This window comes from Siphateles boraxobius, unplaced genomic scaffold (genome assembly GCF_051911475.1).
Source record: "Siphateles boraxobius isolate OS27281-9 unplaced genomic scaffold, OSU_SipBor_1 26, whole genome shotgun sequence".
NCBI classification, from domain to species: domain Eukaryota; kingdom Metazoa; phylum Chordata; class Actinopteri; order Cypriniformes; family Leuciscidae; genus Siphateles; species Siphateles boraxobius.
In genome coordinates, this window is record NW_027508876.1 from 18317501 (window position 1) to 18336399 (window position 18899).

At 37.0% G+C, this 18899-nt stretch overlaps 1 protein-coding gene across 1 annotated transcript in view; it reads right to left on the bottom strand.

The window, feature by feature from the left end:
• The window catches only part of oxsr1b (oxidative stress responsive kinase 1b), a 49562-nt gene that overhangs the window by 13650 nt on the left and 17013 nt on the right, over nt 1-18899 (bottom strand). The window contains exons 3-4 of the mRNA XM_077244599.1: nt 11566-11674; nt 3255-3396 (exon numbers count right to left, since the gene is read on the bottom strand). Of these exons, the coding sequence (XP_077100714.1) occupies nt 3255-3396; nt 11566-11674 (251 nt within the window). The remainder of the gene's footprint in view (nt 1-3254; nt 3397-11565; nt 11675-18899) is intronic.

Consider the following 18899-nt stretch of genomic DNA (forward strand, 5'->3'; position numbering starts at 1 on the left):
ATCTGAGTCCAAGAGAAGCTCAAAGCTCTACATCGACAGATTGTTCTTAAACTGTGGCGAGGCTGAAAGACTGTACGAGAAGCCACGAGGGAGAGAGAAGATGGGCGAGATGATTTTTACATCCATCTGCTGGACTTCACAGGGCAGTGAAGATGATGAAGAATTTTGCTGCTTCACTCTATTTTGACAACTGACCTCATGCCAGCCTTAAGCCACAGTGTCTAATTGCATCCTCCAGGGATGTGGAGGGTACTGTGTGACTCCCTCCTTGCGGCACACACACATATGTATGTATGTATGCATGCATGCATGTATGTATGTATGGATGTATGTATGTATGCGTGTATGTATGTATGCATGCTTCTCTTCTGCTCACCAAGGCTGCATTTATTTAAAAAATTTATTTTATTCCTGTGAACAAAGCTGAATTTTGCAGTATCATTACTCCAGTCTTCAGTGTCACATGATCCTTCGGAAATCATTCCGATATGCCGATTTGATGCTCAAAAAACGTTTATTATTATTATCAATGTTGAAAACAGTTGTGAACAAATTTTTTTCTAAAAGCCTTCTATTTCAGATAAATGCTTTTGAACTTTCTATTCATCAAAGAATCCTGAAATAAAAAAACAAATAAATAACTGTTTTCAACATTGATAATAATGAGAAATGTTTCTTGAGCATCAAATCATCATATAAGAATGAATTCTGAAGGATCATGTGACACTGAAGACTGGAGTAATGATTCTGAAAACTCAGCTTTTATCACGGAAATAAATTACACTACTATATATAAACATAGAACACAGCTGTTGTAAATTTGAATAATATTTAAAAAATATTACTGGGTTTTTTTCTGTTGTATTTTTAATCAAATAAATTCAGCCATTGTGAGCAGAAGAGACTTCTTTTAAAAACATAAAAAATCTTACCAATCCAAAACCTTTAACTGGTTGTGTGTGTGTGTGTGTGTGTGTGTGTGTGTGTGTGTGTGTGTGTGTGTGTGTGTGTGTGTGTGTGTGTGTGTGTGTGTGTGTGTGTGTGTGTGTGTGTGTGTGTGTGTATATCTTCCATCTTCTAAAAACTATGTCCAAAGGCAACAAACTAAATTTACAAAATTTGATGTCAGACATCTAAAAAACACTCTAACAAGCTTCTAATAAGTCAAAAATGACCTCCAGTCCCACTGGCGGCACAGCAGAGAGCAAAAAGACAAGGTCTCCTTCATTGAGATTCAGAGTCAAGCTTTCAAGTCATGGGTATTTAACCAGACTAAAAGCCTGCAAATTATTTACACTGTCTGCCTTAACAGGCCTGTTCGTGTACAGAGGGAACAAGGGATATGAGAAGAAAGCAATTAATATAAAAAGGGAGAGATAAAGAGAGAGAAACCGACAGTTGATTTAAATTAGCCATCAGTGAGTCATCACCGCAAAGAGTGTATTGACTTCTGAAGATGAATGTCTCAGATAAACTAGCAAAGGAATCTTTGATGAGCTTAAAAGATTGGGAATGAAACGGCCATGAATGTTTGGCCTGCATCAACTGAGATTTGTATGTTTTAATGATTTAATGATAAAAGACTAAAGGGTACGATTAGACTAGAGAGCTCATTTAGTTTTTCCATTGGAAACTCAAGCAGATGTTGATTCTGAAACAGAATTCATTAATTCCATCATTCATCATCTGAGATTGGGCTAATTAAATGGAGTCTCGGTCCAGAGGCATCCTACAGACCTTCTTTGTGTTGAAACCAGTCCAGTCTTAAAGAGACGGTTCATTTCAAAATGAAAATTCTGTCATTATTTACTCATTCTCATGTCTGTTTTTAAGTATGCTTTTTTTCCTCCTGTAGAACACAAAAGATTTGTTTTTCCTACACAGATCTTTTCCACACAGTAACAGTCTGTAAAGCACCATAAAAGTCTAATAAAAGTGGTCCATGTAAAATATTGCACGATATTACACATCTTCTGAAACCTACAATCACTTTGTGTGAAAAACAGGCCAAAATTCAAGTTATTATTCGCTGAAAATCTTCCTCTTCCATAGCCTGGGAAAACCCAGACGAACTTCCGGCAAACTTAGATTTGCTCTGCAAGTTAGTCTGGCGAAAAATCTTTCCAAATCGATGCACCAATCACAAACGTTGAGGCGGGCTTTACAAGATGAATATCGATCTGATTGGTTTTAGGTCTATCCAATTGCGCCCAGGGGCATTTGAGCGACGTCCGTTTGTGACGCCCCTTTGGAAGTGAGCTGTGAATTAACCTTCCCCAGACCCTAGCTCAGTTACGACTGAGAAGGGTCAGGTTTTAGCCAGGCTACCTCTTCCAGTGAGTGGTTAAAGAAATTCCAGAGTCATTTGAATGATTAACAAGCAAATCAGTCCGATTTGTGAATAAATTTTTTTTTCAAAACAGTTATTTTGAGTGAATGAATTAATCTGGTTCACAAATTAATTAGCCTAAATGATTCTTCATGGATTCAATTATTCTTACTGGATTTCATTTAGTTATTTTTGTGATAACTATAAACTTTTATTGTATGGAAAAGAGCTGCATGAATATTCTTTGAAATTCTGTTATCCATTAAACACATATTTCAAACAAATGCAGTTCACCTTTATTCCACAAGGTGACAACGACTGATACACAAAAATGAAGTGTTTCACTCATAGTTTCAGCAGGCAGAAAACAAAAGAATAGGAAGTATCATCAGCAAAACTTGAAATGGCTCAGTGATTTATTGCAGAGCGAGTACTGAACGCAATGAAATATTATTGTCACTGTGACACTGTCACTTGTGGTGGATCTGGTGAAGAAGCTGTCAGCGATCAATATATTGATTTTGAAGATGATGAAAATGATAGATTTGAGAATATATTTGAGATCGTGAAAATGAGCCAGGAGCTGAGCGTACTGGGAAATGAGCTGTGACGAGGACAGTGATGATGGTATAAAACATCTGCTCAAACTGAACCCCTTCCAAGCTCCAAAAAGGTAACAAAATATGATATATTTTATTCTTCTGTAATTGTTACTCTAATATCAGGAGAATTTTATACTATCTTGACAGGTAGAGATGCATCAGTGTTAGATATAGATACCGGTCGTTAAAGACCCGAATATGTAATAATGATTGGCATAATAAACATTTATGCATTTAAGGGTTAAACAAAAAAAAAAACAGCATACAGGTTTAGAACAACATGACCTTAAGTAAATAACTTTTCTAAAAGTCAGAAGTGTTACCTGTGGATCTGGCCATTTTTGTGGAGGTACTCAAGACCCTGAAGGACCTCTTTCAGCACTGTAGCAATACTGGGTTCATCCAGCACACCAGTCTTGTGTTCCCCCTTTGAAATGATGTGCTTTATCACATCTAACACTGAGCCTGCAACAAGGAGAACATAGGGAGCTGTTAGTAGACATAATGTTGTACTGTCAGTAGCTTCACAAGTGCACATGCTAGAATAGCTTCTGTAAAGGGCACATGTTATATACTAGGCTGTTTTGTGACAGACTTACTGGCCGATGTTCATCATTCTTGTGCACTTGGCTTGTGTGCATGACCTTAAGCTTTTCCAGAAGGTCAGACAAAAATGTCATAATCTACAGTAACTTGCTCTGGCTGCTTCCCAAGAATTTTTGTGTTTTTGTGCCGTTTATATTTACAAAGCTTAACTTGATTATGGGACACCCAACAAACCAATATTGTTTCAACCTTGATGGACAGAAATATGGACACCCAAAGTAAATGTTTTAGGAAAACAATCTGTCAATCATTATTTTTCCCATGATATATCGTTAAGGCATATGCAAGAGTCCATGAAAAGAATGTTCCATCAGCAACTTTATCAACCAGTTAGGCCATTTTTTTATTAATTTTTTTGAGCTGGAGGACAGCCAGCACCTCCCGCAAACAGCGCAGACAGACAAAAGATCATGAGGGAGCTGATGTAAATGGCATAAACCAAAAAGTCTGCTGGCCTCCATGTGTCAGGGAACGCTCTGAACGGCCTCGTTTCAGACATCAGTTAGACAAAGACGGTCTGTCCATGCAATCACCCTAGAGTTGCATATGTAATTCCTATCCATGTGAAAGGATGGAGAGAACTAATAGCAAATGAAATTTCATCCCACTACCTGAAATGAAACTGAGAAAAAGAATTCGGAATTCCCAGAATTCTGATCAAGCTAACTGCCACGGCATCACAGGGTTCTCTTCACTGACGCCGACAGAGGAACTTTAAAACCTCCGGGCGAGAGGAAGTCTAGCAGCATGCCGTCAGTAGACTAGAGTGGGCGGCTGGCCAGTGTTTGTGTGGGGCAGAGCGACAGTCCAGAGGCACAAGGATATGTAACAGCACAATCACTTTAGGATATTTCTTAAGGATGGAAACATTATATTAATACTCAACTTAAAACAACTTGTCCATACACTACCATTCAAAAATCTGGGGTCAGTAAGATTTGTTTAAAGAAATTAATACTGTAATTCAGTAAATATGCATTTAATTGATTAAAAGTGACAGTAAATCTACAATATTTAAAATAAATGCAGTTCTTTTGAGCTTTCTATCGATCAAAGAATGTTGAATTTGTTGCATCAGTTTTCACAAAAATATTAAGCTGCACAACATTGATAAATATAAGAAATGTTTCTTGAGTACCAAATCAGTATTTTGAGTAACAGCAGCTGAAAATTCCTCTTTGCCATCACAGGAATAAATTAATTTTTAAAATATATTTAAATAGAAAACAAGAGGTTTTTGAAATGTAGTAATATTTCACCTTGTTATGGTATGTATTTTTGATCAAATAAATGCAGCCTTGGTGAGCCTAAGAGACTTCTTACAAAAAAATTAAAAACCTCACCAACCTCAAACTTTTGAAACTTTTGAATCTTGAATGAATATGCATTTGAATGAAAATGCTGCGTTATTACCATTTAAGTGAAAAGTGTGGGAAACATGTCTGCATATCATCTATGCAGGTTGCTCTACTCTGTTGGCTAACATTTCTAAACCATTAAATGGCAAATACAAAAATACATGTATGAAAAATACAGATATACAATTTCACACGGTCCTAGAATATTATATTTTGAAAAAGTGCAGCATGACTCACCAGGAAAAACTGTGAAAAACTGTGAGATCATAGCCAAGGAAATCAAGGTAGTTTATCACACCCACACCCTAGCTCATGGTAAAAGTGATTCGAGAAACAGAAAAATGGCCTAAGTGTTTTCTTATTTCGGTTTCTTTTTTTCTCCTTTTTACAGCTCATTCTTCTTCCGTGGTTTAAAAAGGGTATCGTTGACCTCTAAGTTGCCTGAAGGTTGTTTTATATAAAAACTCAAATAAGTGAGCATTTCGAATGAAAGAAAAACAAGACGGTGAAAGTGTGTGAATGGCATGAAGCCAGCGCACTGCTGACTGAGCGAACAACACATCAGGTTTCACTGACGGCTACGACAGAGAGAGAGAGAGAGAGAGAGAGAGAGAGAGAGAGAGAGAGAGAGAGAGAGAGAGAGAGAGAGAGAGAGAGAGAGAGAGAGAGAGAGAGAGAGAGAGAGAGAGAGAGAGAGAGAGAGAGAGAGAGAGAGAGAGAGATAGAGATAGAGATAGAGATAGAGTTAGAGTTAGAGTTAGAGTTAGAGGTAGAGATTATTGGTAAATGATGCTACATTAGTTTAAAACCCCATGTGAGATTGATGGGTGAGGCTGCTGAGTGAAATTAACTAAATATTTAGAGTCAGACATACTCAGGGAGTGCCAGAGAGCAGGAGAGATAAAAATGTAGTAATTTCCTACAACTCCCCTCAATATCTTGAGCTCTATGGTTAAAAGTTAAAATAACTTAAAGACAGTGTTCCACAAAATAAAATTGTGACATCATTTATTCATCCTCATGTTCTAAACTTTACGAGTTTCTTCTGTGGAACACAAAAGGAGATATTAAATGATTGTTTAATGTTGTTAAAGCAGAATGTTCATGCTGCTTTTTTGTTTACCATTCCATAAAGTGTGGTGCACGTTCTCCCACTACAAAAACAACAAAAGGCACCATAAAAGCTATATGGAAATAGTCAGTATGATTTGTGGGCTATATTTCCTTCTGAAGCCACTTGACAACTTTGAAACATAGCGCACAAGTTGTATGGATAACTTTTTTGGTCATTTTTGGCGTTTGACTTCTGGGCACCATTCACTTTGATTAAGCAGCGTGAACATTCTGGAGTCATTTCAACAAAACTTCCCCAGGGTCGGATCCCAAGAATGTTCATCCTGGAATACCTGAATCATGTGAAGCCCCATGCTGAGGTGTGATGGAGATGTGACTGTAAACGCTTCTCATTTCATTTAATACTAAACAAATGGCTTTATGTCTTGTTCACATGAGCCAAACTCCCATTCCAAATGCTCTTGAAAGTAACTCTAACCGTGACCATGTGGTGCAAAAGCATTCTTGATATTCTCTCATGACACTTTGAGGAAAAGCATCACCATGAAATCTCCCCAATGCCCTTTCTGTAATTCCAATTATGCTTCCGCAACAGGAAAAGAAAATGACTCTTTGTCCAACAGTTGTTAGACTATATGACACTGCCGCCTTCCTAAGGATCCTGCATTGGTGTGGGTGGAACATGCCATGTCGTGCCCACTGGGCCAAAGGGCACAGGGCCATACGGGGCTGCTGGTGAGGGAAAGATTACTCTAAGAAAATAAGGGTGGAGGAGCAGAGGCAATAAAAGGAAGATAGGAAGCATCTGTTGTTTCTCAGTGGGCTGAGTCACTACCGGCGCAATGCCATATTTCAAAACATTGTGCTTAAAATGTACAAGACAGCGACAGCTTAAAATATTATTGCACCAAAAAATTCAACTGCTCTGGGTAATCTGCTTGCTGGATGAAAATAAATCCACATTCATGAATGTAGTACTGTGTTTATATTGAAATTCCTGATAGTATGCGTGTATGTTTGTACTTATATGTGTGTGTGTGTGTATAATATGCTAAGTCTCCAAAATTTGATCTGCTTAAGTGGATTGTTCATCTTGACCCTGTGAGACACAGTCATTACATTTATTATTGGATGGACATCATTTGGGTCATTCAATAAAAAGGGTACCTATTCCAGGCTGAAAAGGAGATTTCTAAAGTCATTTTTTAATATTTTACATAAATGAATTGAAATACATAATTGTATGTAAATTTAAATATAAATTTAAATATATGATAGGATGCAATAAATAAATAAAAAGTTATTGGGTTTTTGCTGATGTGCAGACACTTTGTATGTCTACATTTATGTGAGAAGACTTTTTTGTAATTTGAATATATTCTGTCAGACAAATAAAATGTTGACGCATAAATTGAATTATATTCTATTCTATTATTTGAAAAATGAATACATTTTAATATATAGAAATAATATATAGAAAAAGTCTACTACTACAGCTAGTCCACCTTTTACTATATGGAAAATTTTTTCAGTTTTTGCACATGTACACAAATGGCACCGGTATTGTAGAATGACTCATTTATATCCAGTACAGCACACAGGTGACAGCCAACAATGTGCTTGTAAAGTTGTAAAACTCCCATCTAGCTGTAAAAGATCTACTTACAAGTGCTGTTCAGACGCCAGAGAGGACAACTTCTTTTGTGTTATGTGCTAATGAGCACAAAAGTGCTATGTGCTATTGAGCACAAGGTTGAGGAGATTCCCCTCCCTTCAATGTAAAAGCGCTTTGAGTACCCAGAAAAGCGCTATATAAATGTAACAAATTATTATTTATTATAATTATAATGAAGTTATTGATCTTGTTCCGTATCTCACATACCTTTGTACCCAAAAATAGGCCAGGCTGAGAAGGTGACTTTAAATGCCACCATAAATGTCTTCCTGTAAATGCCATGAGTGAATAAAGCAACTATGTATTGGTATTGGTAAGTATTAATCTTTTTTTTTCTTCTTTTTTTTTTAGTTTAAGCCTGTTTTGCCTTCATGGTACAGGACAGTACACAGGAAGTGGAGGGAATGACAAAATTAGTAAAAAAAAGAAAAAAAGATACTAAGATAGTTTCTTGTTCTTTCCTGAACGCACTTCCTATGCTGAAACTATGGAATGCCACCAAGCAGCATCATGTAAAATCACATTCCTGTTTACATCACATCTGACAGCTGTCAAAGGGAACGTTACAAACGCCTCTGTCAGGATGGGACGGTTAAACACGAAGTAGTCAACTTCATTCAGGCTACCAACCAACAGATGGCTTTGAGCAGTATCTAAAAAAGCTTTAACTGTTCACTGGAGAGGATCGGTTAATTTTTGACGTTATATTTAAAGGGATAGTTCACTCAAAAATCTAAATTGTAATCATTTACTCACCCTCATATTATTCCAAACCTCTTTTATTTTTCGTGCAAAACACCAAAGAATATATTTTGAGGAATGTTTGTACTGTTTTTGTCCATATAATGGAAGTCAATAGGGTCCCAAACAACACTGATTGGAACCCATTGACTTTCATTGTATGGACAAAAAAAACCTCTTCAAAAATGTTTAGTTTTTGTTCCACAGAAGAAAGAAAGTCAGTTTGGAATCACATGAGGGTGAGTAAATGCCAATTTTCATTTGTAGCTTAAATTAAGACCCCTACCCTTTTGTACACATTAAAACACAGCAGTATCCGTTATGTTTAAAGGGTAAGTTCGGGTAAGTAGAGCCCTGTTTTAAGATCGTTTCTGATTAAATCGAACGGTTAAGATTAAAATTTGGACACATGCTGCTGTCCCGAGAATTTTAGGATTTTGTGTTAGCACCCCCCCCCCCAGAACCCCCGCCCCCCCAGAACCCCCGCCCCCCCAGAACCCCCCATTCACACACCCCCCCCCCCCCCCCCCCCCAGAACCCCCCATTCCAAATTTTAATCTTAACCGTTCGATTTAATCAGAAACGATCTTAAAACAGGGCTTTACTTGTAAAACGCCGAACTTACCCTTTAAACTAGCTCCCCGCCCCACAGCTGTGAGACCTGTCGTGTCCTACCTTCATACTTAAGATGGGCTGCGTGCCACCTGGGCATCTTCAGCTGGCAGAAACAGGAGGAGGAGGGCACGACAGCTGATGACAGGCGTAAAATGAGCTGCGATTATCCAGACAGAGTGATTTCTGCTCTGCACCGGAGGAAGAAAGGCCGCGTCCCACTGCTGTCAGTTTCAGCATGAGCCACACTATAATCTCCCTGTCCAGCACTTGGCTGCGTCTGGGACAGAGCATTACACACTGGCTTGAAACATATCATCAAACTCTCAGCAGTAGCTTTACACAATGGGGTTTGGAAAGCACTACTGGAGCTTAAGGACGTAATGCAATCAAGAAGCAAAACGGGATGTTTAAAACTGCACTACATTGGAAAAAGCGGACATAGAAATATTCTGTTTTTCTGCAATATTGCAATATGAAAAGATGCAGGAATTTTCACCTGATGACATGAATAGCCATATTTGGAAAAAAAGTATCATTCTCGAGTGAGTGAGGTGGATTTTTTGCGGAGTGCATCAGCATATAAATAATAAATAACAATAGTTACTTTTTCTGAGGACTTTATTTGAGTGTGAAATCCTTGTAGGGCTGAACGATTTGGGGAAAACTTAAAAATTGGGAAAACTGTTCATACATTGGTTTACTTTTCACAAGAATCAACACACTTATTCCAGTTTAAAAAAAAAAAGTTTTCATAGGCCACATTCCCACTGTTGACCAATTCAATATACTGTATATATAGAGCACTTCAATATGTGAAGTTATGATTTTTTTGTGACTATTATTTAAAAATATATATATTAAACAAAATCAGGAATAAAATTGTAATAATATTAGAATATTTTAAATAATTTAAATAAATAAAATCTGGTAATTTTTTTCATTTTACTGTAAAATTACAATACTAATATTTACGTCTTAATTTCTTCATTTTTAAACAAGCTTTTATTTTTACAGTTTGCTGAATAAAAATATGAGCTGTCAGTCTCAGAATGAAGCACCGCTGAAACACTGTATAATAAACTACACGTGTAAATGCCGCGCTTCACTCTGAAAACGGCAACGCATATTTATTTTAACTAAATCGTACCCTGTGCCGTTTTGACAATCGCACTAATCCATATTTTATAACATGCAGCCATAAATAAAACTATTTACAGCAACTTCACAGCTGAAAAAATTATGACAAATTCTGATCTGTTTGCATAACTTAATGTGCCAAGATATGCTTGTGCATGTCTTAGAAGAAATTCCTCAAAAGCCAGACTGGCAAGATTGTCAAATCTCAGGCTCCTGCACTAATGCATCTCCTGTAATTAACAGCGGCCTCTGATTAACTCCGTAGGGGAGCTCCTGGAAAACTCTATTATTATTCTAACGGCTCATTTGAGATCCCAATATAGCATTCAAAACTGAAATACAGAAGCATACATTTATTTCTACAACCAAGAGAAACCATCTATAAATCTCAGCAAAACTTAATGTGTCAAACTGTATTTGATTGATGAATGACCAAATAAACACTGGTGTTCATACTTTGGTGTCAGTAAGATATTGTTTTGTAGATAAATTAATAGGTTTTTTTAGCAAGGAAGCATTAAATTAATTAAAAGGGACAGCAAATACATTTATGTTACAACAAAATCCTATTTAAAAAAAAAGCTAATTTGAACATTCTATTCATTAAAGAAACCTGAAACAAAAATTATGATGGTTTCCACAAAAATAATAATCAGCACTAGTGTTTTCAACAATGATAATAGGAAATGTTTCTGGAGCACCACATTAGCATATTAAAAGGAGTTTTGAAGGATCATGTGACTGCAAATTTAGCATTGCCATGACATGAATAAATTTCAAATAACAGTTTTTTTAAATTGTAGTAATATTTCACTGTATTTTTTAATCAAATAAATGCAGCCTTGGTGAGTATAAAAAACTTTTTTTTTTTTTCCGTACCAACCCAGATCTTTTGAACTGTGGTGTATGTTGCTGGTGAATTGCACATATTCATAGCACATTTCTTATATACTTTTAAAGAAGATTAATTATATATTTTTGAGTTTGTTCCTTAATATTTTTTCTTTCTAGAACAGCAAGTTTATTGGATATCATATCTCCTCCACAGAAATGATCAGGTAGCTATGATAACGGATATGTGTTTTTCCGTGAGCTAATCCACACACAACACAACTCTAAGGCATCATATGGTCATGTCTAATGACCTTCAACAAATTCAAGTAATACCGAACAAATATATTTGTTAATTACACTGCTTCTTTTTCAATAAAAATGAAATTTTGATTTAGAATTTGTTTTTTTACTTCTCTCAAAGCTCCTTCAGATGCTGCCTTCAAAAATCAACCAAATCAAGTCGTCTCAGTACACAGGATGTTGCATCAAAATTGGAATCGACATAACTGACTGGCTTTTTTCAGTGCTTGAATGCAACCAACTGGAAATTAAGTGACTGGATTGGAGGAAAAAGGACAGGTGGGTAGGACTTACCACCACTGAGAAGCTTCATGACCAACCAAAGCTCATCCTTCACCACAAACGAGGTGTAGTACGACACAATGTTGGGATGGTGACACTGGCTCATCGCCTGAATCTCTTTCTAGAAAGAGAGGGGAAAAAAACGGTTAACCTGATTCAACCAATATTCTTTCTAAATAATTCACAAATTGGATGAAACAACCAATCTGATTCCTTCAAGGCATCTGCAGGGTTTTTGAAAACATATTAAAGGCTATTAAGATGTTGTTTTTTTGGGGAATAGATCAATGTTTATGGCAACATCCTAACCCATAAAATGACTGTGAAAAATGTAACAACTTTACCATTCAAATAATAAAATTTTTGACAAAAACAAGTTTTATAAAATTATAAACATCACATTTCAGCCTTTAAACCATTTTTTAAGAAAAGGGAGGAATTAAAATGATAAATGGTTTCATATTCACATATATACACATAATATTCATGATTATACATAATATAAAAACTTATTATTCTACATTTTTGAAAGCACATTAGCTTCTTGTTGATCCACTGGTAGAACTTTATTTTACAGTCCTGTTCACATGTATACTTATTGTAGTAATTACAATAACTGGGTAATAACTAGGTACTAACCCTGAACCTACCCCTAAACCTAACTTTAACCCAAGTAGTTACGTTATATTATTCAGTACTTTCTTGGCAAGTACACTGTAAGTACAATTGAAAGTGCACGTGGTGTAAAATAAAGCGCAACCGATCCACCTGCTAACATTTGCAACACTGTGTAGAAGCTGTGTAAAATTATGAGTTGATTTTTACATTGATCTAAACAAAATGGAAGACGTTCTGAAAGAAAATGCAAATACAGTAGATAGACAGTAGATAGCGATGATGGAAAAGCAGAAATATAGTTGTTTCTCCGGTTACCTCTGTAAACAAAGTAGCGCTGTTTTATTAGGAATTCTCTGGAGGTAATACAAATTCTTTTTAAAAAGCCAGAGAAACTTTCCTTGCCGAAAGGCAAACAGTTTGCAGGTATGACTGATATAAACACAAACAGTCATAAATCATCAACAGTAGATCAAAGTAATCGCTTGGCATAAATGTGGGCTTTTCAGTGATTGCAAATTGCCTTGAAAGTGTGAGGCTGTAGAACAAGCAACAGTGCTGCGTTTTTACTTTGAAACATGTAGCGCAATTTTATTTGATCAAATTGTTGCCTTTTGAAGTTTATTACATTAAGCCATATTGCGATTCCTGGTTTTCCATCCCCACATTTAAGACATCTTGAAATAATAATCAAGTCTTTTCTTAATTTTATGACACAGAATTTGATCAAACTAAATTTAAGACTTAAGGACCCGCGGGGACCCTGTTCTTAAGAAAGACAGCGTTAAACACTGGAATCAGTTCATGTGCTTGCCACAGTCTGAAGCAGCTCTCAATAAGGCATTTACTGTGTATACATACAGTCACATAGTATGTGGTCCAGAATGCACTGGGCCTCATGGCTTAACCGAATAACTGAGGTGCCTCACAATGGTGCCATTCCAGATCTGGATTAATGTTTAAACAAGTCTAGCTCAGTTGCACAGTTGGCAAATCTTCAGATTCAGTGCAGATATTTACGTACTTCAGGTGAACTAGTAGTTTTTATTAGCTCACTCGTATATGAAGCACCTCCAGCCACTTTCACCGACCGCAAAGCACGCACAAACTGTAAAAATAAACAGCATCAATCCAAGAGTGCTATAAACACCACGACACCTTCACCTGACTGGCTTACAGCCCGTTCCAAATAACCAAGGTGTCCAAATAAATAGATGTGTACTGTGTACAGTCAATATTCATCAGCAATACTGGGATGCTAGATGGATTTTTTTAGCAATCGAAGACAGAAGGAAAACCAAGTAGTTTTTCTCTATCCCCTGTTTATTTGCTAGTGTTTCCATTTGACGGAGCAGTTAAAGTGAAACCCTTGCAGCTCGGAGAGACTGACAGCTGAGGTAATGTTGGCACTGCGGCCGAATCCATCACTCTGAGTGAGTTCTCCCCAAGTTATTTGATGGTGGGGGCTTACTAATGATATTATAAAGCAATTCTGCCATTTCTTTTTAGCTGTCAGGCCTGGTCTTGTTCAATTTGTTACATGCAAGGCAAAGCAATCAATAAAAGTAACTAAAAACTGCAGGCTTGATGCTAATGAAAGGCTACATGATTTTATACCTTGTTCATTCCACAATGCTGAGCTTCATATAGTCTTATGCTGCTTTGTTAATATTAAACTGAATGGGGACCTGAGCTTTCAAGCTATTCTAATTTAGAAAATAAAAAAATAAACATTTATTTAGAAAATAATTTCTTTACATGGATGAATTTCTTTACATTATTCGGTTTTACATTTCAACTTACTTTAGGGTGTAATGTTGCTGTTTGAACATGAAAAGATCTTCAAATTTACAAAGCACAAAGTACACTACAAAGGGATATATTCTCTAATCAGTAAGCACTGTTTCTGAACTCCCTGAAACAGTATTCTTGAGTTTTCTTCTAGCAATGTACACGTCACAATATTCATCGTTTAAATAATTCCCACCCAAGGCATACGTAAAAAAAGGGGCGAGACCTTTTTGAGTTACGTTAGTCGAAACTTGAGTTTAGTTGTTATGGTAAGGGGCGTGACATTTCAAAAACACGCTCGAAGTGGTTGACCAATCACAAGACACTAGTCCAGCCAACTAATCAGAGCACACTGCGCTTTTCAGAAGGAGGGGCTTCATAGAGACAGGAATTAAACTGAGCGTTACTGTCAGACTGGATAAAGAGGTGCTGCAATAATGTAAAATATGAGAAAAATAATGTGCATTTTGAACATTCAAGCATGAAAACCTATTCTAGTAGGTCCTGTCAGGTGTAAATCAGCCAAATTTTAACAATCTTTTGAAATCACTGCTCAATAGTCCAACACTAAAGGAAAGACAGAAATGGCAGAAACACAAGTAGATCAGCATACCTCAACTAAACCTGTTCTAAAGTCTGCATACAATTTACACTAACACTTCAGTCTTAAATTAACAATCGTTTGAATGCAAGTTTGGTAATGAAAAGTAGTAAAAATGCAGCCATGTTGTAAGGTGCACCACTTTGCTTTAAGTAGAGGGTTGGGTTGCAGTCCCCTCCAACATAAAAAAATAATAAGAAAACAGGCCATTTCATGGCAGTAGAACTTTCCAAGTTGAATCCTCAAATGACCCCGTGAACATGAGCCATGTTCTCCATTGACCCAAAAAATTAATTTACAAGTGCAATCATGTATACCAGTCAAGACAAAGCTCTTCCCGTGCCAACACTGTAGGGTCACTGACACCCCAACAGTGGGCCACTGGGTATGTCCCACCCCTCTGTCCGAAAGCTGGATTTCATTCAACAATTTATTCAGCTTTGGCTGGCTTCACAAAGGCTGTGTCCAGTTCCACGATAGACACCAGTTTGAGGGCGTATGAAAACAATAACGCAGAGGAAGGTCTTTGGACATTCAATGGCTAGTGCTCCATCTGCATTCTCACAGTAGTAGCCGAGGGTCATCTCAGCGTGGCTGGCCGATGTCCACCCGAGAGAGACAAAAACAATAGCCCGAGCAGGGAGGGTGACATCAAGAGACTGTTTGCCACCCGATTCGTGTACATCCAGAGGACAATGAGCAAAGAAAAGCACTGAGACTCTTTGTCTGCGCTTATGTCACTGCCTTTCTGCCACTACACCCAGTGGAAAAAAACACTTTCCTTCTTCCTCAGGGCAAATTTCTCCCTTTATATATATACTGTTCTCCATTGTACATTTCTATATTTCTACATTTCTATTAAATGTATGTTAAAGCCTGGGGTAAACATTTGTCAATTTGTTTACTCATTTAAAATCTTATGCATCAAAACAATCCACACATCTATGTGCATTTTCTTAAACATATTCACTTAACTTTGACCCACATATATTTTACAGTACCCTTATGCCTTTATGACACACACACACACACACACACACACACACACACACACACACACACACACACACACACACACACACACACACACACACACACACACACACACACACACACACACACACACTCTTTCTCTCTCAACAAGCTCCTTTTTCATTAACTCGAAAATCCGATAAAAACAGATCAGCAGGATATTTAGCTGATTCACTTTCAGAAAAGCATTTTAAGAACATTTCCTTTAAGATCCATAATATCTTAATTAATAAAAAAGGGATGCAAAAAACATATTGACTATTGACAAGTATTACAATTACATCATGCTGCTGTTTAGTAAAATAAAAATGATCTGATACTGAATAATAATAATAAGCATTTTGTCCAGTTGCATAAACTGAAGAAGACCTTTGACTATAATTGCAATTAATTAATTTAATAAATAATAATGATAAACATTTACCATCTCGTACTGCTTCTGTATAAAAATAATATAATACTGAATAATAACAACCACAACAACAAATATTACTATTTTTAACAATAATACTAATACTACCAATAATAATAATAAATATAATAATCCTGAATATTAAAATGATTATACAATAGTAATATTTTACATTTGGTCCAGTTGCAGAAAACTGCATTTGACCATATCGCAATTTCAATTTTCAACATAATTTTGATTAACAATTAACAAATGATTATGATATACATTTAACATATCGTACTGCTTCTGTATAGTAATATAAAAATCATATAATACTGAATAGTAATAACTGTGTAGCCCAAACCATCATATTCAAAAGCCTGCCATCTTTGAGCATGTAGTTTGAATATATTGTATATATGACTGACGCATTCCTAGGCAGCTAATCTATCTAGGAGAAATGCAGCACATTAGACCACCATCATCTGATGGACAATTTGCAGATATTGAAGTCATGTGATTTCAGAAGTCCTTGTCAAGTCCCCGTAGAATAAACGCTGCAGTGGTACACAGTGGGTTCACTATAGATTCAGCTTGACGTCAATGGCACTGACAGGATCTCAGCTCAGTCAGAGAGGAAAATTGTTCCTCCCACCACAACAGTCACACAGCTTCTGCGTTGTGACTTGTTTGGATTGTCCTGTTCTTTTTCGCTGCTCCTGCATGTTGGGAAGAACTAAAGCATGCTATACTCCAGCGAATTGGCCTGATCATAAGTGAAATTGATCCAAGCCTCGAAGGAATTTCCTCCGAGTGCAGCCCTTGATGCAGATTACATGCAATAGCTGCTGCTCTCGCTCATTACGGGAGCAATCTGGCTTTAATTTAATGCCTCCTCTTAGTTTAAGAGAGCGCTCAGCATATCATAACGGCAAAGAAAGCATCAGAGGAAACCTGAACTGCATATTTTCCCTCTGGCCCTAACTCTACAAGAATCTCCTGTTAACTTTCACCCAAGTCATTCCCAAGGGTTTACTTCAGTTCAGCTGGAAGAAACTCTCCATTTACAGACTTTTTTCTGAAATCAATGAGGGCAGGACTAGGGATAACATCTCTAACGACTTCTAACCCTCTGTAAGACACCTGGATATAGGAAAATTTGAGATTCTGGTAGCCTCCCGCAGAGAGCTTGTAAATCGGGAATATGAGCTTTCCCAAGAACGACGAAATCGGCTCCGCCTGGTCACGAGGAAAAGTATGACCTTTTGAGCTCCTTGAGGAGTTGACAGATGACATTAATAAGAAGGGAAAGGGAAAGGATGTGTGTAGAAACTTTAGGACTCGTGTATGGAAACTTGAACTTGAACGAGGAAACTTTCAAACCAAACAGAAATTGGTGTTTTAGGGCATTTTCAGACCTGTAAATCGTTTGCTTTGTTCCGAAACAAGGACTTAATGTTGCATTTTCTTCTTGTATCGATTCGCTTTCACAGGTCAAAATTTCAAAGCATACCAAAATGTGTTTCTGCAAGTCACATGAGAGTAAAACTGTTCTCTTACTGGTCAGAGTTCAGCTGTTTACGCTCCTTTGCGCGTCATCCGTTTCTTTCTCACCTCAACCGAACCGCTCCAGAGTTAGCTTTCAATCAGGTTGAGACAACCTCATTCAGGCGATCTAGGAGCGATTGTTTTGGTACGGATCTAAGCGTGATTGCTGTGTTCATATATGCCTAAATGAACCGAACTAAAAAGAAAATGCACCAGGTTCCGAAACAAACGCTCCAAATGAGCCAAGTGTGAAAACGCCCTTGGAACTGGAAGATTCTTTTAAGTTCTTTAATGACGGGGATGAAGTCTTAAATTAGTCAATGTTGTGATTCACACAGAAGTTGCAAGGGGAAAATTCTGACTAGGAAATAAAAACTCTGTCATAAAACTGTAAAACAACACAGGGGTTCCCTTTGGTCCAGTTAATAATGGTTTCCAGGCAATCTGGAAATGTTAGAATCCATGTGTTAGCTCTTTTCCTCACAATGAAATATTTCTGATTCTCATTTAAATTTCACATAAGGAAGTTTTTATAATAATAGCGTTATAATAATACATTTTAATGACATAATTATGTTTTTACTAGTTTTTTGGAAATGTAAACATTTAAATGGTGGCTGTCATAAAAATAACAGATTTATTCAAAAATACATTATCTTAAAACTTCAAATAATAGCCCGGGCTTTTATTTTCCCAAATCGTCAAACTGCACCGGTTTGTAGCCTATTTGAGACAGGCCTTTATAATTTAGTGTTGATAAGTTGTTCATTGAGATGTTGTTCCTACTAGTTCCTACTAAAAATCTCCAAATGCTCCACGTGAAACTGTTCTTCTACTTCTACTATCGTGTCAATTGATTTTGATTAATATGCGTGAGGGAGAGAGAGCAAGACAGCGCTCGCGTTGTTTGAAGACGTGAGAGTGCGCGCGCGCGGACGGGGCTCTCTCTGCTAGTTTGCGCCCTGTCAAGCGCAGCAGTCATTCTATTACATCACTCACCGATCAAAAACGACTTTGGTGGGGCACAAAATTGCTTTGGTGGCCGCCAAAAAGCGGACGATCTGACGGGTTTTAGAAGATTAAATACAACCCGAAACTAAAAAACAGACCCGGCCTTTATCTGAGACCGGCCTCTATTTACCCAAACCTGTCGCCACACCAGGCGTGTAAAAGAGACAGGCGTCTATTTGGGACTCGGCTATTATTTGAAGTTTTACGGTAAATATTATACAGGTTAAAGGTCCCATACTGTACAACTTTCTGACGTTTGATTTTAGGTTTTGATGTCCTTAAGAATATATATATATGCGGTATAAACCAAAAATCATGTCAATATATTTTTACAGCTCCTTTCTCAGGAGCTCT